Genomic DNA, 22118 nt, shown 5'->3' with positions numbered 1-22118 from the left:
ACAGAAGGTTTTCAACCTTGCCCTAAACACTCAATGCAGAACATATTATCCCCTCTAAAACTCCCGAGTAAACTGGTCTTAGTTATCCCCCCTTTCAGCCCATTGTCACTGGCTTGTATTTTGTGGGCCACCATTACAGTCAATAAAATCTCTCTTGGATAGCGTTTGGATTAGTGGCTTGGATTTCAGGCCTATTTGTCAAGGAAGTGAGGGTCCTGGAGACGGGACTGAGGTTCAGCTTCTTCCATCAACAACCTGCACCATCCCTGCTCAACTTCAGGTTGAGTCCCGCGGGCTGTAGCCGAAGCTTTCCTATCACCATAGCGACGGGTGGGGCGAGGAGGCGAAATCTCCCTTTAGAACTACAACTCCCATCATGCATCCGGACCCCGGTCTGTCAGGCTCAGCCTGAGGCCTGAGACCGGGAGACCCCCGGGAGCCGGGAGGGGTCGGGCAGGAGGAGCAGAGCACGGGGGTACTTCTGCGTTCCCGGTCCTGCGCGGAGGTCGTGGACCCCCTATCACGTAGCAGGTCTCTCGCCCGGCCTGTCCTCGGCATCGCCACATCGGGCCTAATATGGCCGTTCGTGCTGGGACCGGCTAGGTGCACAGAGATCCGGCCCCAGGTCCGAGACCAGGGACTGCTCCCGGCATTCCTCGCGGGCTTGGCGTGGGCTCCCCTCGCCCATCTCCAGGTCCAGCGAGTGGGAGCCCCTCGGGCTTTGAGGTGAGACCTGAGGCTCCGCTGGCCTGGCCGGTGCTGCGGCGAAGGGTGGGGTCATTGCGGGAAGTGAGCCATTGGCCACCCGGGGTAGCAAGGTATAGAGGGCGAGTATTGAAAGGAGGACACTCACTACAGTTTTCTAGGGAGCCCTTTGGATTGAGGACATCACCGAAGGTGTAAGGGATTACCTGGAGATCTGCCACTGTTGCAGAACCTTAGGACATCAGAGACAGTCCAGGGCCATCCATCTCTCAGGCAGGGAGAGAGAGCTGTGGCCCCAACACAAAGCTCCGTGACAGTGTGTACCTCATAAATTCTTCCCAGGTAGAGGGTGGTTTGCTGAATTGTTACCCTGCAAGGTTGAGCACCCTGGGGAGGTCAGCAAATGTTTATTGATTTACTGATTGCAGGTAGCATGGCCCAACCATTGATTGAGGTGGAGCGAAAGTTCGTTCCTGGCCCTGACACAGAGGAGCGGCTGCAGGAGTTGGGGGGCACCCTGGAGCACCAGGTCACCTTCCGGGACAGCTACTATGACACCCCTGAGCTGAGCCTCATGCGGGCTGACTATTGGCTGCGACAGAGAGAGGGTAGTGGGTGGGAGCTCAAATATCCTGGAGGAGCTGTTGTCTCAGGACCTCACACTGAGTTTATGGAACTCACAGTTGAGCCCGCAATTGTGGCTCAGCTCTGTGAGGTGCTGGGAGCTGACGTCCTGGAGTCTGGAAGTGTGGCTGCTGTGCTGGGCCCACTGGGGCTGCAGGAAGTAGCTAGTTTTGTGACCAAGCGTAGTGCCTGGAAGCTGGTGCTATCCCAAGCTGAAGAAGAGAAGCCTTCGCTCACGGTGGACCTGGATACAGCCGACTTTGGCTACGCTGTGGGTGAGGTAGAGGCCCTGGTACACGAGAAGGCTGAGGTCCCAGCTGCCCTAGAGAAGATCCACAGCCTCAGCAGCATGCTTGGTGAGGGAGATGTGCCCTTCTGTCCTTTCCTTGCCTTCCCTACCACTCTTTTGGATGTATCCACTGAAATCAGCCAGAGGAGAGGGTCTTGGGGTTATTTCTGTAACAGGGATCGTCTTGGCAATTTTTTGGAGGACGGTTTGCTTTTACAGAAGCTGTCTAACCTGGATTGGATCCTTCCTTGTCTCTAATCTCCCCCAATCCTTGTCTCATTTAGTTCTGACACCGCTGGCTGCTCCAAGTTTGCATCCGTCCTCTGCTTGAATCCTTCCATCCATCCTTTCTTCCCCCAAATCCTGTTTTCTTCTTTTTATAGCTACCTAGATCCCCATTTAATTTGTCCCGTTGGCTTTGAGTAGAAAGACAACAACGTTGTACTTATGTGACAGACAACAGGAGAAGCCGTGGCAGATTTCTTTTTCTGTAGACAGTTCATCCATAGAAGTATGGGATTGTGCGTTCCATGAGGCCTTCAAGCAGTGGAATGCTGCTCTCGCTTTCTCAGCAAACATACACTAAGTTGAGTTTCCTGCTATAAGCCCAGCATGCTGCCAGACTCTAACAATAAGACACTGACTTATGGTGGCTCCATACCACATAGAGGCTAGAATATTATGCGAATCTCACCCCATGGTTGTTGCTGCTTCTCTCCTTTCTACATCCCTGTTTCTCTGTGTGCATCTCTCCTTGTTCTTCATTATCAACTAAGGAGCTTCAGCCTGCCTGCATGAGCTTTCATCTTGACTGGGGGCCAGGAGTAGTAACTGAAAAGAGTAGATACAGAGGCACCCTCTGTCTTCATGGCATCTGAGCACCTCTTCACCATTTCTCCTTGCCAGAGGAGAGGCTCATGCTTGGCTTCCCAGCTTCACTCCTACCCGAAGTGGCCCCTGTAGGCCCCACTGGCACAGGCCAGTCAGGGTGTGTGCTGGTGGGTTACAGAAACTTCCTAGGTGGCCTACAGAATCCCAGTGCTGCCTTGGAAACAACTTTGAGGTCTGGCTAGGGCAGGGAGCGGAATCAAAGCATTTACAGCTGCCTGGTTCTCTCCTCTCAGTTCTCCTTTTGCCTGCAGGTGTGCCCGCACAGGAGACAGCACCTCCTAAGGTGATGGTGTACCTCCAGCGCTTCCGGCCTCAGGACTATCAGCACCTGCTGGAAGTATACAGCCGCAGAGAGAAGCCACAGGGGACTAAATCTCCTGACAGCAGCTTGGGCTAGGCTGTCTCTTCTTCAACAAGGAAGAGAACTCTGGGTCTAACAGGGTTCTTTCCTGGGTAGCCTGTGCCTCTTCCCCAGGCCTCCTTCCCACAGTTGACTCCTCGCTCTCTAGCTCCGCCTGTTCTTTACCTTACCTTCAGCTAGCCTTCCGTGAGCCCTCCCTGGCTGCCTCTTCTCCCTCATCCGTCAGATGCAATCTGTGGGCCGCCCCTCTCCCCTGGCCGCTAAGCAGCCTCCATTGATTTCCGCTCGTGTTTATAGGATTTCCACTTAGCCGTGATCAGTAGTTAAGCACAGGAAAATCCCTTGCCACCCCCCCTCCGTTGGTCGATGCCATTGATTCTGCCAGCGGCTCCTAAACTGCCTTACAGCTGAGTTAGAGATGAGGGGAGGCAGCAGGGATTTCCCTGCCTTGAGGTGTGGGGAAGAGCAGCAGGTTGGGGAAGTAGGTGGGAATCCCTGTTAGAAATCTGGAAGTTCTGGGGCACCTGGGTGGCTCAGTCGTTAAGTATCTGCCTTCAGCTCAGGTCATGATCCTGGGGTCTTGGAATCGAGTCCCGCATCGGGCTCCCTACTCATTGGGAAGCCTGCTTCTCCCTCTCCCACTCTCCATACTTGTGTTCCCTCTCTCACTGTGTCTCTGTCAAATAAAAATAACATCTTAAAAAAAAATCTGGAAGTTCTGTTTCATTTTGTTGCTGTGCCCTACTCTGGACCAGATTGTAGAGTGCCTCCTGTGGAAGTTTAGGGGCAAATTTGCTCCCCAAATTGGAGGGTAGAAAGAGCCCTTTGTTGAAACAGGTTTCTAAGGCTCAAGGGAAGATACAAACTTCCAGGATAAGAAGACTCTTCCCTTGCTATGATTTGTAAATGTGTTCTATCTCAACTGTACCCAAATACGGCTTTCCCCCTCAGGCTTTATTGGACTTTCATTATTTGTAGGAGGTGAAGGGACAGCACCCTCTACCCCGCCCCGTTTTTGCAGAGGCAAATGCAGGACCAGATCGCCACCTGCTGGTCGATGTCAGGTACAGGCTCCAAGTGGCTGAGACCCTGGGGTGTTGGGTCTCAGGAGGATTTCAGACTGCATGGAGGGTGTTACTGCCACGTCTCCACGGGCAAGTTGTTCACCTCAAAGATCTCCTGCACAGACTGGCCAAAGTGGTTGTAGGTGAGGCGCAGCTTCAGCCTCAAGGGGGCCTAGGAATATGAGAGTGGAGACCAGGGTTAGAATCTGTGATTTCAGTCCCAGGGCCTTATCAACAGGGGGTGGGGTGGGTGCTCCTGAGCTCACCTTCTTAGGGTTGAGGATTCTGAGGAGCTGGGTCATGGGAAGGCCACCCTGAGCTGGAACTGTGTCTCCACTGGGGGCCTGGAGCTGCAGCTGGAAACTCTGAACACAGGAGATTGGGCAGAGCATAGTAAGGCAGATAGCTGGGCTCAGGCAACCCCTCCACACCCAACAGTTTCAAACCCTCTTCCCATAATTCCCCAAGTGCTTGTCTCTGCATTCCCTTCCCGTCTCATTCTTCCTCCCACCCACCTCCCCTACTTAGCCTTTTTTCCTGGACTGCCCAGGCCACCTCAAATCCTGGTCTTCTACAAACCTTGGGCACAGCAGCCTGACAGACGAAGTGGGTGACATCAGCCTCTGAGGTGTTGATAGCAGTGACCATGATTAGGAGCAAAGCCGGGGTTCCAGGGGGTCGAACAAAAGACAGAGTCAGCTGTAGTCCTTCACGCTCAAACACTTTGAGATTTGGGATGGAAGCTAGAGTGTGGAAAAAGCAGCAGCTCAGTGTATGGGGAAGATAACAAGCTCATTCATTCATTCATTCAATAGAAATTAAGTGAGTGCCCATTGGGTTCAAGGCAGTGCTGGAGAAGCCAGGTACAAAGTGGACAAGAAGATGAAGTCCTTATTCTGAACTTATAGTCTAGTGGGCAGAGAAAAACAATAAACAAGGAAACAACCAAGACAATCACAGACTACTTGGTGCTATGAAGAAAATAAATAATGTCAGAGTAACTGGGAGGAATAACTTAAATAAGGGCGCCTGGGTGGCTGAGTCAGTTAAATTAACCCTATGTCTCGGGTTGTGATCTCAGGGTCCTGGAATCAAACCCCATACCGGGCTCCCTGCTCAGCAGGGAGTCTGCTTCTCCCTCTCCCTCTGCCCCTTCTACTGTTCATGCTCTCTCCATCTCAAATAAATAAATAAATAAATAAATAAAAAGAGTGTCAGGGGAAGGCATCTGACATTTTAGCTGAGGCCTGCAGAATGAGAATGAGCCAGTTATCTGACGTGCTCGGCAAGAACATTCCATGGAGGGGCACCTGGCTGACTCAGTTGGTTAAGCCTTTAGCTCAGGTCATGATCCCAGGGTCCCGGGATCGAGTCCTGCATTGAGCCCTCAGCAGGGAGTCTGCTTCTCCCTCTGCCCCTCAGCCCACTGGTACTCTCTAGGTCTCTCTCTCAAAGTAAAAAAAAAAAAAAAAAATCATTCCATGTGAAAGGAGCACAAGTTTACCAAGGGCTTCAGGTAAGAGAGTCTGAGGAGCTAAGAGGGCCATGGAGCTGGGAGTGGGAAGTATAGGAGACGGACTGGGAGGCAGCTGGGCCTCACGGGCTAGGGGTATCCAGGAGGGAACTGGCATGAGCTAATGAAGCCTTTTATCTATCAAGATGGGGAAGGGATGAGAGGTTCACAGCACGGAGGAGGACATGTGGACTTCAGTCCTTGGCAAAAAAGGAGAAGCAGCCCATCCCCACCCCTCCTTTTCTTTTTTTTTTTTTTTTTTTTAAGATTTTATTTATTTATTTGACAGAGATCACAAGTAGGCAGAGAGTCAGGCAGAGAAGGAGGTGGAAGTAGGCTCCCCACTGAGCAGAGAGCCAGATGCGGGGCTTGATCCCAGGACCCTGGGATCACGACCTGAGCCAAAGGCAGAGGCTTAACCAACTGAGCCACCCAGGGGCCCCATACCCCTACTTTTCTTAAGACGTCTCCTGTCTCCCCTTTACTGAGGCTTACCTGGGGCTGGAGACACACAGGGCAGGTCAAGGAGGTGTACTGAAGTGCCTTCTGAGGAGGGTTCCAGAGGAGGTGGGGGCTGGGCAGCCCCAGAAGTGCCATCCAGGAGATCTAATAGATCCAAGAGCTTGGAGGTCTGCGGGAAAGGGCAGAAGGAGCAGGGCTAGGTGTGGAAGCCTGACCAAGTCCTCTTCCCCCAGGGGCTTCCGGCCCCCACCTGCGGCTCTGTGGGGATAACGGCTGCTTCCGAATGCTGGGCTTCTTTGCTTTCCTTTGCTTCCTCATCCTGGGTACCACCTCGCTCCACAAGAGGCATCTTTTCCAGGATGGCAGCCCTGAGAGGATGGAATATAGGTGTGTCCCTCTGGCTAGACCCTGGGCTTTTCATAAGCAGCATGTGGGAGGACAGGTAAGACCGTGCTGAGCCCCAGGCATGTGGTGGGTCAGAGCGCCTCTCTGATGTCCTAAGCTGGCATACTGCCCCGCTGGTTTTCGGATGAGCACGGAGGGCTGGGAGCCACCTTGGCTTCAAGGAACTATGGGTGGGAGGCTCTGACTATGGAGGAGGAAGACCACAGGGGACGACAAAACCCTTGTACCCAGAAAGGAGTACCGCGAGAAGTGGCGTGGGGAGAGGGCAGGGGTTGGGTCCTACGCTGCGGCACAGTGACAGTCGCACCTCATGTAGTCATACTTCTGGAAGAGTGCGTTGTACTCGACAGCCCGCTGCTGCAGCTCCACATCCAGGCAGCTCCCGTAGACAGACACCACCTGGCGGATGCGGCTGGGCCACAGGGTGTGTGTGGGTGGGCGGCCCTGCCCCCCAACTCCAGGATTGGACATGGAAGGGAAAGGCCCCACACAGCAGGGGGACCCCCGCAATACCTGGCTCACAAGGAAGAACCTATGGACTGGGGGACATGGGGTGTGTGCCTGGAGAGAAACTCTGAAACTGCTGGGCATGGTGAAGGGACATCTATTACTGGAGGCACCAAGAAGAGGGGCCAGGACCCTTTCTTACTTGTTGTCCCCACGGAGCCGGGTGCTGAGCTTCATGAGGGCTGTCAGCGCATAGCCTCTGGTGGCTGGCAGGGACATATGGGACTGCAGCACCTTCTCCAACAGTGCCAACACCTCCTCTTCCTCCACCTTTGCAGGGACACAGGCCGTAACTGTGGGGCACCATGTCTCTCCTGCCGAGGCCCTCCTCAGTGTACCCCTGATATTGGCCTCACCTGAAGGGGCTCGGTTTCCTCACAGCTCCCCTCCAGCAGGAGGTCCCCATATTCTCCAATGCACCAGGCTGCCACTTGCACCAGTGGTTGCTGCGTGGGAGAAGAACGATGCTAAGCCAGGTTCTGGGTCCCCTCCCCATTCCCACCACGGTGACATGCCCTTATGCAGTGCAGAGATTGTGGGGTTTGGAGAGGTGGGGAAGGGAAATGTCTCGCATGGAAACAGTTATGTAAGAGTTTGTCCACTCTCAGGAGCAACCCAGCTCTGTCTTGGCTCTTGGGGGTGGGTGGGTGGGGTGTCTTCTGCCCTCTGGTGGCCAAGCATCAGAACTACATGGCCTCACAAAAAGGAGCTCAGCAAGAGCCAAGCAAGAGGGTCCTTGCTCTGAGGAAGGGATATGTGGTTTCTGCCCACACTACTTGAATAATATGGACATGGGAGATAGATAGAGGCTGGCTTCTGTTAATCCACTCAGCATTCAAGGCAGTGGAAACCTGATGCACACAGAACGAGCTCCATCTCATTTGATCCTCAACACAGCTCTGAGAGGTAGGCAGGGTAGAGAGTTGAGTACACAGAGCGTTAAGGAGACTTAAATCAGTCATCTACGGCTGCAGAGCCAGGACAGAAGTTCAGGTGTTCTAACTAAAAACAGGGCTCTGTCCTTGGATGTCTCTGCTGAGTAGGTGGCTATGACCTCCAGGGAAAAGCAGCTGGGCATCAGCTGTAGGGAGCTGGTGGCTCAGGAAGGGCTGGGAGGCTCGGGCAGCCCTGGGTCTGGTGGTGGGAACAGTACTTGGGATATGTCCTCTGCCAGGGCACTGTAGAGGCGGCGCACGGAGTAGGCATGTAGCTCCTGGGCACCCCCAATCAGCTGGGTCAGGTTGGCCACTGCATCATCCCGTACATGGGTGCCTGCCTGGAGGGGGTGAATGAGGCCCAGGGTTCAGGGCAGTGAACCCTGCCCACTCCCTCCCAGCTCTCTTAGATCAGTCCCTGCCTCACCATTGTCAGCACACGCAGGATGGTATCTATATGCCACCGCTTGGTTGGGGCAAACCTAGGGGACATAGGCCTCTTCAGCCCTCGTATTGACCCTCTCCAGATTCTATCATCTCTGCCTCCTGGGCACCTATCACCTCACCTCTCTGCTGCCAGCAGGATGCCTGAGGCACAGTCGGCCCGCAGATCAGGGGGGCAGGATTCCAGAAAGCTCTGCAGCTCTTGCGTCATGGCTCGCACGTTGGAGCTATTCACCAGAGCCAGACTCAGTTCCAGGGCCCGCCTGACAGGAGAAAGAGGTTGTTGATACAGGGTAGCCAAGTCACCCTGAGCTATGCCTCAGGCCCTCCCTTCCCCAGGCACCTATCTCCTTAATCCCTCTACTTCAGTGGCTCTGACCAGTGGCTCTGGGTCCAGGTCTTGGCTACCAGGGGCTGGGCCTTCTGCCCTGCCCTCTTGTTGCTCTGTCCTACTCACCGGCTAAGGGAGGCATCAGGCTCCCGCAGACACTCCACCACAGTGGGCCGGTGCCGCTGCACAGCACTGTGGTCAGACTGCACCACACGCAGCAATGATGTCAGCGCCACATACCTGCCAGAGTGGGAGAGGACCCATCACACCATGCTCCTCAGCCCCCTCCCTGCCCCATCCTCCCCTGAGTCCTGGAATAAGAGGCACATAAATCAGGAGGCAATGGAAGGAGGAGGGCCGAGGGCCAGGGGCTCCGTGGCACAGGCTGGGCAGACACCCGGGATGATTACCTAATGTTCTTGTCACTGTTGAGCAGAAAGCGGCCAAGAATGTTGACAGCCAGGACCTATGGGAGGCAAAGGTTGAGGCCAGTCAGGGAACGAACAACGTGCTCGTGAAGGAGCGTGGGCAGTAGGGCACAGGATCGTGGGTGGGGAGGAGAAACCAGTGACTAGGACCTGTCTGCCTGGCTGGGGTTGGTGGGTGGGGCCGCAGTGGGAGAGGCATATGGGGTGATACCCGGAGGCCGGCTACAGAGCGGATGTCCATGATGGTCAGCACTGTCTCAAATAGGACTGCGTTGCCCGCATTTCGGCTGGTATCTGTGTTAGTGGCCACCTGAGTAGATGAGAGGGAAAATGCAACTAGAAGGGGCTCTGTCCTCTCCTCAGGTCTCTGGAAGGTACACAGCATGTCATCCCTTCATCCTCTAACAAAGTTCCCCGAACCCCCACGATGTGCTGGGGGCTACTACTCTGAGACAGACCGTGTCCCCATCCTCACAGAAATCATAGTCTGCAGGGAAATGGCAACATGATTATATGGCTACCATGGGGGTGGACGATCACGTGAAGGATGCCCGGGGCCAGTACGATCTCAGAGCCACACCCCTAAGCAATGCTCACTCTCCAGACCCCCACCTGGGCCAGCAAGTCATTCATGGTCTCACTGCTTTCTTCATGGTTCCGGCCCAGGATCCGAAGCAGACGAAGTATCTGGACCTGAGATGGGTTAAAGATCAAAAGATGGAGGGGTTCAAAGGGTAAAGAGTCAGGCTGAAGAGAAGAATCCAGCACTGAACAAAGTATTGTGAAGGGCCTGGCTGGTTTCCTAGATCTTCCCTGCCCCTCCCCCTTCTCCTTCCCCTGCCCAGGCCCCTTGGGTCCTGGGAGATCAGAGGCACACGAAGCCAGGGGACTTGGAGATGGGCATTTTGTTGTTGTTGTTACCAAACTGGATTTCTGATCTTTAGGCATCCCCCACTTCCCAGACTGGTCTTGGGATGACCTGTGCAATCCTGTGCAATCCAGAGTGTTCGGGAGATGGCCACTAGCCACAGGCTTACTGCTAAGCCCTTTACTCCAGGGACACAGCAGGACAGGGTCAGCCCACCTGCAGAAAGGGGTCACTGACTCCAGATATACTGTGCTCTGTGGAGTATCCCGTCGTCACCAGAGTCCAGAGGATCTGCACCAGCTGGGGCACCACCTGGAGGGAAGGCACAGCCTTACTGGGCATTCTGCCTAATCCTCTCAACCTTCAGCCCCATTCCAACCCCATGGCCCCTCTTTTCCTGGCCCAGGGGCGCCCCTTCCACCAGCCCACCTTTCGAAAGTGCTTGAGGGCTGCAGGGCTTCGTTCACAGAGCTCCGTGATCAGCGTGATGGTGCCCAGCAGGACGCCTGGTGTTGAGGGGGGTAGTGAATGGTGGGCCAGGGGCACAGGAGAGTCTACTGCGTGTGTGTGTTCATGTGCACATGCTACCCTGCCCCTGACGGCTGGTGTTCCCGTCCCATTTTTTCACTTCTGTCCACACCCAGAAGTAAGGCAGGGGATGGGGAACCCCATGGCCTTACCGTGGTGACGTTCATGAAGCAGTTGGGCACAGGGTGGGAGGAAGATGTTGGAGAGCTCAGGGACCTTCCGGATAATGTGCACGGCGGTCAGAACAGCCTGCAGAGATCAAGGGGCTCAGAAAGGGGCAGGGGGTGCCAGGATGGACCTCCCACCTTTAACATGAGGCAAATAGAACAGTTTCCTGTGCCTAGAGTCCTGCCATCTCACCTTCTTGCGCACATAGGGTCCTGGCTGCAGGAGCAGTTTCTCCACCTCAGTGGCCAGGTCCCGGCACATCTCAGCAGAGCCCACAGTGCTCAGAGTGCACAGGGCCAGGCCTTGTACTGCCTGAATCCCCTGGCTCAGGTCACTGCAGAGTCGGGAGGGTGGTCAGTCAAGGTCGGAGAAATCCATCCTTCCCAGTACCGGCATCAGGCAGCCCCCTGGGATTTCCCAGTTCCCCACTCTCCCAGCTCCCTGATTCCAAGTGCTTCCCAGAACCCTCTCACTTCTTGATGCTGTTGGTAATGAGCAGGTGGGCATCCTGCCTCTCATCCAGCAGAAGCATGGCCCCCAGGTAGCCCACCCTCTTGTCTGTGAATCTGGGGGAGGCGATCAGTTTCAGGCACTCCATCTACAGGGAAGGGGGCAGACCAGGAAGGGGCAGGGGTGAAATTCGAGGCACTAACATCCCTTCTCTATCTTCTTTACCCCCAGATTAATTTATTGTAGCACCATTTCCCATCATCCTCCTTCAACCAAGGAAAAAGCTTAAGAAATTCAAAGTTAGTGGGTAGTTTCAAGGAACCAGGAGTCGAGGAGGATGGGAAAGAAAAGGAGGTGGCTTGAATGGGGCTGGCCAGAGAATGAAAGGTTCAGTCCGGCTTATGACCTACAGGGGTTATAATGGAAGGAGTTTAGCGGTGCATGCTGGGAGAAGGAAGGGCCCAGAAACTTTGTAGAAAAAAAAAAAAATCAGGGCACAGGTAGGTGAGGGTGTCTAAAACCCTGCCCCTCAGCCTTCCTCATCAAACTCAGAATGGAGGCGTCCCTGCCCGGTACCTGTCCAAAGTGGGCGGGGTAGCCCAACATGTGGACGTAGAGCAGTTTGGCCAGCTGGCGGTGCCTGTGCAGAGGGTCCCCATCGCGGAAGGAGGCGCGGATGTGGGCGCACTCCTTCTGGATCACCTCCCGCTCCTGGGCTTGGGTCTTGGCCCCACGAATTTCCTCGATTAGATCTTGAAGCTTCGACGAAGGCACCACCATCCTGAAGGGGCAGAGCCCGTTAATGAAGAGGATTTTGAACCTCTCGGGCTGGGAGTGCCTGGCCTTCCAGCCCAGACTCGCCCTGTACCAAGATCCTGAAGGACCGGGACCCGCAGCTACCTTGCCCCACGTGGGTTTACCGAATTCCACCCCCTCCTCACCGCGGGAAGAGAGCCCCACTACGCATGCGTCCCCGCCCCACCTAGCGCCCGTTCAGACGGAGCATGCGCCAGAACCCCGCCTATTCCCCAACACCCCACCATCCTCCGGCCCCACCTGGTTTCCCATCCCTAGCTTGTCCATTGCTTTCCTTCCGGGGCCCTGCGCTACCTCTTCCGCGGGATTCCCCCCCAGGTCACACCTCAGGCGGCCTCCGCTTCACACCAGGACGCCAGCCCCACCAACAGCCTCACCTGGCTGGTCTCAACTCAGCTCCTCTACCCCCAGCGCTTCCTGGTACGGGGCCCGACGGGGGTTGGTCCTTCGCCTGGTCCTTCCCTCTTCCCGCCCCCTTCACGGGACCCCGCCCCCCTCCTGGGCTGCCCGGCTGAGTCGTCTAGAATCCTCTGACCTCAGGCCTCAGGCTTTGGAGTTGAGGGCAAGGAGCTCTTCGGGCGGCAAGACTGCATAGCAGACTTGGGATTCTCCCAGAGGCCTCTTTGTACATTCTCACCACCCGAAGAGCCTCAGGAGACCTTGGGTTTGAAGCCATCGCACCCCAAAGGAGATGACAATTCCCCCCCCTTTTTTGAACTTTTTTATTAATATATTTTTTTTTGTTAAATTTCTTTGTATTTTTTTTTTCCTGCAAGACTTGGTGTTGGCGGCACTGTTGTAGTTTAACTTCAATCCCAAATTCCATGAAATAGAAATCAGAAGTAAAGGTTTAGAGGGGAGGGAGGGAGGCAGGCCAAGGAGTAAACAGAGTTTGACTAGAAAAAAAGAAGAGGGTATGTGTGATGGGCATTCCCAGGCAAGGCCATTCCTTGAGGGAGGGGATTGGCAGGCAGCTCTTGTCTGCCTCATGCAGGGGAGGGAGGAAAGATCCCCTGGGGACCCTACAGAGGGGTCCCCCTCTTCCTAGGGCTTCCTGCCCCCAGAGGAAAGCTATTAACAGGGATCAGCCACAACCTCAAACAGGGCTCTCCACCCACCTCTCACCCTGCTTTGACTCCCACCTCTGCCCTGCCTGGAAAGTGTGTGAGAGATTGGCTTCCTTTGATCCCTCTTTCTGTTGTTTTCCCATTTCACAAGATTCGGATGTGACGGGGGAAGGGATATAACCCACTTAGAGACTACTAAACTTGTTACAGCTTCTGCCGCTCTCTGAGTTCCTGTTATCTAGGCTGGTTGTGTTCCCCCAAAACGCCCCTCTCACCCCCTCTCCACAACTGCCAGAGTTGGGGAGTTGGGTCCTAGCTCAAGTGCCTCTAACCCTCTGCGGCAGAAATATCTTCTTCAGGCCCCTTAGAAATCTAATCAAAGGCCACAAGTGAGTCCAGACCAACCAAATAAACTTTTAGGGGGAGAGAGGGGATGGGAGAGGTCAGTGGGTAGACGTGACTGCATTGGACGATTTCTTTCCTTTACACATTGCTCTTGACAAGGCATGCCACCCGGGGCGGGGGGTGGGGGTGGGGGTTGGATGAGGGGCTGGCGGTTGAGGAAAAGAAGAGGGAGATCTTAGGGAGTCATTCTACTTTTTGTCTCCCTTATCTCCTTCAGGGAAGGATAAAGTTAGGCAAGAACCTAGCTCAGCGCTTGGAGGTGAGATAGGCTCCTCCAAGGTCAGAGATGGAGGCTATACCTTCTCCAGCTCCTTCACTAGGCCTCGCAGGGACACCAGGCCCCTTGGGTCAGGGAGCCACAGCAGCTCAGCCAGTGCCTTGCCCAGTATACAGTCATCCCTTCTCCATTTTCTTCTTCCTTTCCACTCAGCTTCCAGGAGATTCCTGGGGACACCAAACCCCCACCCTCATTGAAGTTCAGGTCTAAAGAAAAGGCAGGGAAGACACGGGGCAATGGTCTGACTTAGATTTGTGTGTCTCAGAGAAGAGAGCGACTCTGAGCAAGAAAAGCCCTTCATATGTAAACAATCTAGAGAGAGAGGTGGGGTGGGATGGGGGAGGGAGTGAGGAAGACAGAGACAGATTCAGAATAAATGAGAGAATCGGAAAGGAAAGCTGGAAAGAAAAAGCCAAAGACAAACCAAAGGGGGAGAGAAAAGAAAGGGAAGGAAGAAGAGAAAGAAAGATAGGAGATAAAAACAACCAGGAGGAGGAAAAGAGAAAAAGGCAGGTCAAAGAAGTGAAGAGGCAGCAACCGAAGCCAGAACTAGGCTGGGCAGGAGCCTCAGGTGAGGAGCTGGGAGAACAGGAACGCCAGGCTGAGGTCCAGGAGGGCCACGGCTCCCACCACCAGGGGGTTGGCAGCTCCCTAGAGAGACAGGGGGGGAAAGACAGTCTCAGTCCCTGAGGACCATATCCAGCGACAGGTCCCACCTTCCTGCCCTGGCAGAGATGGCAAAGCTGAAGGGTCCCAGGCACCTCTCCTCAAAGGTCAGAGCAGGGGCATCTCCAACCTTTTTCGGATTGTAAAAACACCTCTCTTCTCCCAGGCAGGGCCCCTCCTTCCCTCTGGCTCCCTCAAGTCAGGAACAGCCCTTTCTCCCCCTCCCTCCACTCCCCTCCCACTAGCATGTCACGTGGCCCAGGCAGAAGGTGCCTGGCCTTAGTAGCAGACGTTGGCAGCAGCAGTCGGTACTGCAGTAAAGCAGAGAGGGATGAAGGGGTGAGGATGTGGTTGCTAGGAAACAGGAGAAGGCCTGGAGTCCAATCAGAGTACAGGGTTCTGGGAAAACTCCACCCCTCCCAGTTTTCTGCCTCCTTTCCCATTTCCCTTCTTCCCAGCAGAGGGAGGGAGAGTCAGGGTAGGGAGGGAACAAGCTTTTCCTTTTTTATTTCTGGGCACCAAAGAGACAAAGTGTGGAGGTGGGGGTGGGGGTGGAGTAGGAAACCAAGAGCTGGAAATTATATGGAAGGAGAACAGTGAAAGATGTTTTGGCTCTCCCGTTCCTTATTGGTAACCTTGGGCAAATTACTTTAAATGCTCTGGGCCTCAGTTCCCTCATCTGTCAAATGAGGGAGCTGGAGATGAAGGTCTCCAAGGTTGCTTGCAGCTCACAAGTTCCCTATTTTTTTTTTTTTTTTTTTTTGTGGGATATGGTCCAAGAGTGTGCAGGAAGAAAGGAAGCTGAGTCCAAATTAGAGCCCCTGAAGGGATCAGAGAGGTCTAGAAATGATGAGAGGCAAGGCTTTGAGGAGAAAAGGGACCACAAAGTGGGAACGGAGGGCAGCTCACCGGCTGGGCGGGCCTCTCGGTTGCAGCAGGCTCCTCAAGCTCTTCCATCAGGCACCTGGCCTCGGGACCCCTCGAGGCTGGGTCCCTCAGGACCGGCATGGCCATGGGATCAGGCTCCGAGCCCCCTGGGGCTCTCAGCTGGGGCAAGGGCTCTTCGTCTTCCCCTTCCTCCTCTCGAAGACTTCCGGAGCTGTCGCTGCAGCCTCCAAGAAGTGGGGAACCGTCTCTGGGCCCGGGCCCCTGCATCCCAGCCTCGTCCTCGGCCTCATAGCCAGCTAGTTCCTCTGACTGTTCACCGGGGCCCCCCCACTCCTCAGGCCAAGCCTTGGGGCTGGAGAAGGGACCCCGGTCCCCTCCAGGAGGCAGTGGGCTCCGGCGTGCAGGGGGTCGCCAGGGTTGGCGGGAGGAGGCAGGACTGCTGGGCAGTTCAGGGGAGCCCTCTGAGGGGGTCAGTCCATTTTCGTATACCCCAGGGCTGTCCTCATCCAAGGGTTCTGTGTCGGAGCCTTCTGAGTCCTGCCTGGGTCTGCGGCCTGCGGCAGGGATAGCTAAGAATCAGAGGGGCCTAATGGCCTTGGGCAGCAAAAGCTAGAGCTTTAGTCCGCTGCCTGGACACCTCCCAGGCTTACAGCCTTTCATAGCCAGACCCCAGGCCCCAGATCCCGAGTCTTCATTACCCTATTTTATAAATTCCCAGTGCCACTGCCCCAAACAACTGGGTCTGGCCCCCCACCCTCATCCCCTTGGATCCTCATACCTTGGATTTTTCCATCCCCAGTCCTCTGCAGGGACTTCCTCCCCTTTCCCTGCCCCTGAGCCCCTCCAGCTCCCCGGGCCACCCACATCTCACCTGGGGCCTCTAACATAGGTTGCAGGTCCTGGGCTATCAGTTTGGCCATTCGAGCTGCCTCCACAGCCTTCTCGGCGACACTGCTGGCTGCCACTGCCTTTAGAAGGGCATCTGCCGCCCTGCCGGGGTCCAGGGACAGGAACTTACCAGACCTGCTCAGATGCTCCAGCCCCCTGGTCCACGTCCCCACCACATCATGTCCTCTGGATGGGAGCTCACCTCTGGAGTACTTAGTCTTGCTCACACACTGCCTGCTGCTCCCCTCCCTGGCCTGGCAGGGCAGCAGGCCTCTGCTTTCCACCCATAGATCTGGGCTGTGCCTGCTCTCATCACACTTCCCTGCTCCTCTCACACCTGCCACTATAATGTCCTGTAGTAACACTTCCCTTCCTCCAGCCGCAGCCACCGGCTGCCCTCCACTCCTTCCCAGACACAGATGAGACCTCACGCTCTTAGCACACCTCTCTATAGTCGCACCTGCTTGGGTCTTCCCAGCAGCTTTCCCCTCCCTGGCCTCCCTTGTTCTGGGCCACTGGCTCCCTGTGCCTGGAGCTTTGCCTCCTTCCCCATCATCACTGCTAACCCTCCTAATGTAACCCTGCCCCTTCTCTGCACCTGACATGACAGATTAACAGGCTGTTTTCCTTTAGCCTCTTCTGTTGCCACACTATTCTCACCCCTAGGTCACTGCCCCTGCCTCCCTGGACCATCGCATCCTTTCTGAGCTCTGGATTTGGGGTAAGCCTGAGTCCCGCCTTTCTGCTCTTTCTACTCCCTATCCAAGGCACTGTGAGTTTCTCACCGTTGTGGTTATTTCTTCCAAGGAAAATCTTAGCTTCCTTCCCTTCCACATGTCCCTCCCATTGTGCCCTGCTCCCTGGGTACAGGCAGCCTTGAAGCATTCTCGGTCCTTTTCCCACAGTGGTTTCCCAGTTCTCCCTCTAATGTCAGATGTTTCCTCAGTTTCCCTTCTGTTTCACCCTCTGCTGTTAATGGTAGATGTCCCATGGTCATTCAGTGAGTTCTGTCATACTGACTGAAGGTGACGCACAAAGAGGCAGAGGTAAAGGTAATCAGTTACACTCGGGCTTAAATGGATCAAGACCCCACTCCTGGCCCCAGGCTTGTTTTATCTGGGTTAGGAAGGCAGTCTGGGTACCGGGGGAAGGAGAAGGGTGGTGGTGTTCACTGTAGTCTTAAGCCTACCCCCTCTTTATGTACCTTGGGAGATATGGTCAGCCACCTCCCCTCAAACCTGATCGGTGAAGGGCTTTTAGAGCCTGTTTGCAGGGACCTCAGATGACCCTGTTCTTCTCCCTTTGCGCTGCCAGACTGTATATGACTAGCCTTGCCCTGAAACTAAACTGGTCTCAGGGTTTAGGGCGGAGGATGATGATCAAAGTCTTGGGTTACATGGAGTTCTGTCGGCAGCCAAAAACTGCAACACTGACAAGCGGCTGTGTTTTGGGGTTTGGAGGGTGTAGATGAGCAAGTCCTAGTCAGAAGACCCAGTCATCAGGCCAGGTTCAGGCTACCTGGCAGGGGCACCTGCTGCTGAGGCTCTGCTGTTTCCATGGCAGCTGGCAACCAATCAGGTTTGCCAGGCCTGTTGCTGGGGAGACCAACCTGCCTCCTCCCACTGACTGATCTTTCAGCTACTGAGATCAGTTTTTCCTGCCCCTGCCTGTTCCTCATCTAGAATAAAGTGCTCCCTGGTGCCCTGCCCTCCCTCTTCCCTGGCTTAAGGCCCAGACTCTAACCACCTAGACACCAAGATGTAGCTACAGATAGACACCTCTGGCTCAGGCATCTACTTTGGGTATGACACTAACCACCTAGACAGACACCAAGATATAGTTACAGATAGATATCTCTGGCTCAGGCATCTACTTTGGGTATGACACATTCCTACACGGACACCTTGGTCAACCCTTATACAAACTCTCTGAAGCATATCTGGATGTATCTTGGCCTCTGATCCTGTGAAGCAGTTCCAAATTTAAACAAAATGCTTCCACTGAACCCTCCTTTTTAAAGGAAATGCAACATACAAAAATTCACATGTATGAATTGTATAAATCAGAGGTCTGAGAACCTCATTACAGATGGGTTTTTGGCTTTTAGATTTGTGCTATCTAATCCAGCACTTAAAATGTGGCTAGTGTGATCTGAAATGATGTGCTATAAATATGAAGTATACTAGATTTCAAAGACTTAGAAAAAAGAGGAGAATGTAAATTCTCTCATTAGTAATTTTATGTTGATTATAGGTTAAAAAGATCAAATTTTGGATATACAAGTTTTGGATATATACTTGGTTTAAATAAAGATATTACTATTTATGGGGCACCTGGCTGGCTCACTCAGCGAAATGTGGGACTCTTGATCCCAGGGTTGCTTGAGTTCCAGCCCCATGTTGGGCCTAGAGCTTAGTTTTAAAAAATGTAATAATTAAAATAATTTATCTTTTTATTTTTTCACATGGCTATTAGATTAAAAATTACATATTCGGCTTCTATTATATTCCTACTCCACAGTGCTGCTTTAGATAATAAGATAAATGCATGGACATGTAATCTGATTTACGGAGAGAAAATTTCATTTACTGGTGAGCCTCCTCCCCTCAAACCTTTATCATTTAGTTGGGTAAAGGGAGGCAGAGGAGGCAAAGCTGAGAGGCTCTCCTCTCAGGTGGATAGGTCAGCTGTACAAATTAAATCTACCCAAGGCCGGAGGCTGAGATAACATCAGTCCATGGGCAGGCAGGGAGGTGGCTAGGAACGCACATTCCCTGTCTCTCTGCCCAGGGTTGCTGCTCCCAGCTGCAAGAGGAATACTGGGGACAGGTTTCTGAGCCTATACAAGCCATCGCTCCTTGCTACTCCCACACACAACAATGACACACATCCCCACAAAAGACACTAAGACACACTTATAGTCTAACACGGCTTCCCTCAAATACCCAGCCACCCACAGTTACACCCACATCCACCTGTAGCCTCAGATATAAACACTCCAAATACCCAGGGCTACAACTGCTCGGCCTCGGGTCTGCTCTCCCCTACCAGGCCCCAAGGCCTTTGGTCGTGGTCCTCCTGTAGGCACTACCTACGCCCCCCCCCCACCAGCTGTCCCCAGGGTACCTTCTCCACTTAGCCCAGCTTTGGCCTCTGCAGCGGATGCCCACCTGGCAGCGGCGATCTCCTGGCGCTGGCGGGCAGCACTCACGGCTCGACGGGCGCCTTCGACAGCCCTGTCCACCTTCTCCTTGACTTTGCCCCGGCGAAGGGCCAGAGGCAGGAGGCTGCGCACACGCCCCCCGTGCACCAGCCGGTTGCGCTTGTACTTGCCCTCCTCGCGGGAGCCGTCCGGGCGGGTGGTGCGTCCGTAGCCGTGCCGCCGGTTGCCCAGCCACTCGCCCTCATAGCGCAGCCCATTGGAGCGCTGGCTCACGCCGAAGCCGCTGCGCCGGTCGGCGCGCCATTCGCCCGCATACACCTCGGTGGCAGAGCCCTCGATGAGGGCGGGCGGGACTGGGGCCGGGGGCCCGCTGGCCTCGGAGCCCGGGGGTCCTGTGCTGCCCACCTCGCTGCTCACCTCGCTGCGCAGGGAGCCCCGCTTGCTGCCCAAGGAGCTGCGGCGCCCGCCCGCCCGGAGCCCGCTGAGCAGTAGCGAGCGGCGGAAGAACCCGCCGGCCGCGGGGGTGCGCTTTCGAGAGGACGCGCCGTCAGCGTCCCCCGGCCCGGCCAGCACGAAGCCTCCCCGGGAGCCCGAGGCCGGGCTGCCTCCCTCGTCGCCCGGCAGGGGCAGGGGCGGGGGCGGTGTCGGGGGGTCGCTGTGGCCAGAGTCCAGGGAGGTCCGGCGGGGAGAGCGCAGCAGCGCCGCCTGATGGTAGGGCACACTCTGGCGCACCCCGTAGCCGTGGCGCTTCCCGGCCTGCCACTGGCCCTGGTAGGTGCCTGCGGGCGGGGTAGGACGGGGAGAAAGGGTCAGGACCCGCTGCTTCCTGCACCCTCGGCCCCAAGCACCCCTGGAGGCCTACGTGTCGGGAGGGAGAGGTGGGGCAGTTAGCGTGGAGGTTGAGGAAGAGCACTAGGAGCCGGGAGACGGGCCAGGTTGGGTCAGAAGGTGTGGAAGGGCGGAGTGAAGGCCTACAGATAGCCGGAGATCTGTGGGTTTGGGGCGTGCAGGTAGACAAGGGAAAGGGGGAGGGACAGGCAGGCTGGGGTGTGTAAAGGACAGATAGTCCAGAGGGTGTGAGGGACAGGCTGACGGGGTGTTTAAGATAGTCATGTGACAATCAGGGCGATGAGGGGCAAGCTGACTGAGGAAATGTGAGGGGACAGCGGAGCAAAGGTGTTAGGGACAGGCGGGTGGGGGGAGAGGGGTGGTGTGGGGCAGACAGGAGGAGTGGAACGGACAAGTAGATGGGGGGTGGTGGTGAGCGTCAGGTAGACGGAGGTTGTAAGGGCACAGGCAGACAGGGAGGGGATGAGGGCAGGCCGACTGCAGACCGGGGAGAGGGAGAAGCGGGCAGGGGCCAGACCGCGGAGGAAGGCGTGGGCGGTGGGAGGAGAGGGCGGCAAGATGGGCGTAGGGGGCGCATAGGGGTGGGGGAAGGCGTACAGAACAGCCGGGCAGGGGGCAGATGGCGGGGAAGGCGGACGCGGGACAGGCGGACGGGGAGGCGCACGCGGACGAGCAGGCAGACAGACAGTTGTGGGCCGGGCCCCGCACCTCCGTCGGAGTAGGTCTCGGTGCCGTAGCCGTCCTGGAAGCCGTCCTTCCAGAGCCCGGCGTAGCGCAGGCCCGACACGCTCTCCCACACGCCGCTGCGCCCCTTCAGCCCGCCCAGCCACTCGCCGCGGTACGTCCAGCGGCTCTTGCGCTCCACGCCCAGCCCTTCGCGCTTGCCCTGCTGCCAGTGGCCCTGGTAGCTGTGTCCGCCGGGCCCCGTGAAGACGCCCAGTGACTCGAAGCCGTGCGCCCAGCAGCCGCTGTACTCGCCCTGGGCGCCGGGCCCCGTGCACACGCCGTAGCCATGTGCCCGCCCCGCCTCCCAGCCCCCCACGTAGCAGCCCCCGTCGTCAAAGTCGAACTTGCCCCCGGGGGACATGCATGTAGTTGGCGCGGCCTCAGCCCCCCGGCGGCTCAGCGCATCCTGGGGCTGGAGAGCCGGCTGGGGGCCTGCAAGCCGGGCGAGGCCTGGGGGCGGGGGCAGTTAGACCGGGGCCGGGCGGGGGGGCCCCAGCGCGGGCTGGCAGGGCCGGACCCTCATCCTGAGTGGCTGCGGAGAAAGAGGGGGGAAGTGGCGAGCGATGCCCCTCCTCTTTGCCCGCCGCTCCCTGGCCCAGTGGCTCTGGGGCATCAGCACCGCCCCCCAACCCCCCACCCTTCGGCAGCGTCTTCCAGCAGCTCCTAAGCTTTGTAGGCATGGGGGCTCCCCCACCCCTCCGTCTTTGTGGAGGGCCCCTCCCAGGACTTGGGTCCCCAACCCCAAGCAGTAGTCCCGCTTCTCCAGCATAGAACCCCAAAGTGTCGAGTGTGGATGGCAGTTGCTGGCGCGAGGTGGGGGAGCACGGGGTGGGGGTGGTCCTGAGAGGGGGCTGGGCAGAGTCGTAGGCCACCCGTTCCTCTGGCTGCTGTCTGGACCTGTCTGCCCGGTTCTTTGGCTTCCCGGGCAAGGGGGTGGGGGTTGAAAATGTAAGGGGGGTATCGGAGCAAGGTGGGCAGTGGGTTTGGTGGGGAAAAGGATGGGGATGGAGGAGGCTCTGCAGGAAAAAGGCGAGGGTGGGGATGGGCAGACAGGCGGAAGGGAGGGGGCAGGTTACTCACCATGTGGGCTGGGGCTCAGGCTGCCTCCCAGGCACAGCATCCATGGCCGGGTACCTCCACTCCCACCTCGTCCCGACAAGCCAAAGCCCCCTCCCCTTCCGGAGAGACTGCTCCTACCCAGGGAGCGAAGGTGGGAGAGCCGCGAGTCCCCTCTCTCCCCAGCTGGAGGAGCAGGCGGTGGGGGTGGGGGGCGAGGTAGTGGCAGGGGTGGGGGGGAATGAGAATAGTGGAGGGGAAAAAAATCTGCCTTGGATGGAGATAAGGATGAGGAGCTGGGAACTGGATGGGAAGGGAGAGGGGGCTATGAAAGGGGGTGTTTT

At 56.3% G+C, this 22118-nt stretch overlaps 3 protein-coding genes across 8 annotated transcripts; 1 reads left to right on the top strand and 2 right to left on the bottom strand.

The window, feature by feature from the left end:
• Positions 1–401: 401 nt before the first annotated feature.
• THTPA (thiamine triphosphatase) lies at positions 402–3455 on the top strand. Of its 4 annotated transcripts, none has more exons than XM_044232202.1 (2): positions 402–726; positions 1134–2745. In XM_044232202.1, exon 2 carries the CDS (start codon positions 1139–1141, stop codon positions 1874–1876), a length of 738 nt encoding a protein of 245 aa, XP_044088137.1. In that variant the 5' UTR covers positions 402–726; positions 1134–1138; the 3' UTR covers positions 1877–2745. The 4 variants fall into 4 exon arrangements, with proteins under 4 accessions (XP_044088137.1, XP_044088140.1, XP_044088138.1 ...); XM_044232205.1 differs by lacking the exon at positions 402–726 and adding an exon at positions 2761–3455 and having other exon boundaries at positions 741–1685; XM_044232203.1 differs by lacking the exon at positions 402–726 and adding an exon at positions 741–1021.
• Positions 3456–3803: 348 nt separating this feature from the next.
• Positions 3804–13915, bottom strand: AP1G2 (adaptor related protein complex 1 subunit gamma 2). Of its 3 annotated transcripts, none has more exons than XM_044230345.1 (22): positions 12167–13915; positions 11550–11754; positions 10997–11121; positions 10716–10857; positions 10508–10604; positions 10257–10333; positions 10044–10139; positions 9572–9652; positions 9171–9269; positions 8942–8997; positions 8658–8771; positions 8323–8463; positions 8184–8238; positions 7975–8097; positions 7178–7267; positions 6964–7091; positions 6622–6726; positions 6160–6277; positions 5943–6105; positions 4514–4677; positions 4201–4299; positions 3804–4106 (listed from the first exon to the last, which is right to left on the bottom strand). In XM_044230345.1, exons 2-22 carry the CDS (start codon positions 11751–11753, stop codon positions 4005–4007), a joined length of 2379 nt encoding a protein of 792 aa, XP_044086280.1. In that variant the 5' UTR covers position 11754; positions 12167–13915; the 3' UTR covers positions 3804–4004. The 3 variants fall into 3 exon arrangements, with proteins under 3 accessions (XP_044086280.1, XP_044086281.1, XP_044086282.1); XM_044230346.1 differs by having other exon boundaries at positions 5943–6078; XM_044230347.1 differs by lacking the exons at positions 10257–10333; positions 10716–10857; positions 10997–11121; positions 11550–11754; positions 12167–13915 and having other exon boundaries at positions 5943–6078; positions 10508–10599.
• A 68-nt stretch (positions 13916–13983) lies between these two features.
• Positions 13984–21079, bottom strand: JPH4 (junctophilin 4). Its single transcript, XM_044229854.1, has 5 exons — positions 20701–21079; positions 19151–19922; positions 15964–16082; positions 15114–15646; positions 13984–14189 (listed from the first exon to the last, which is right to left on the bottom strand). The coding sequence occupies exons 1-5, from the start codon at positions 21077–21079 to the stop codon at positions 14106–14108; spliced, it is 1887 nt and encodes a 628-aa protein (XP_044085789.1). The 3' UTR covers positions 13984–14105.
• Positions 21080–22118: the final 1039 nt, after the last annotated feature.

The sequence above is a fragment of the Neovison vison genome, chromosome 13 (assembly GCF_020171115.1).
Source record: "Neovison vison isolate M4711 chromosome 13, ASM_NN_V1, whole genome shotgun sequence".
Classification (NCBI taxonomy): domain Eukaryota; kingdom Metazoa; phylum Chordata; class Mammalia; order Carnivora; family Mustelidae; genus Neogale; species Neogale vison.
The sequence above is the reverse complement of the archived record's forward strand: the minus strand, read 5'-3'. Positions and strand labels throughout refer to the sequence as shown.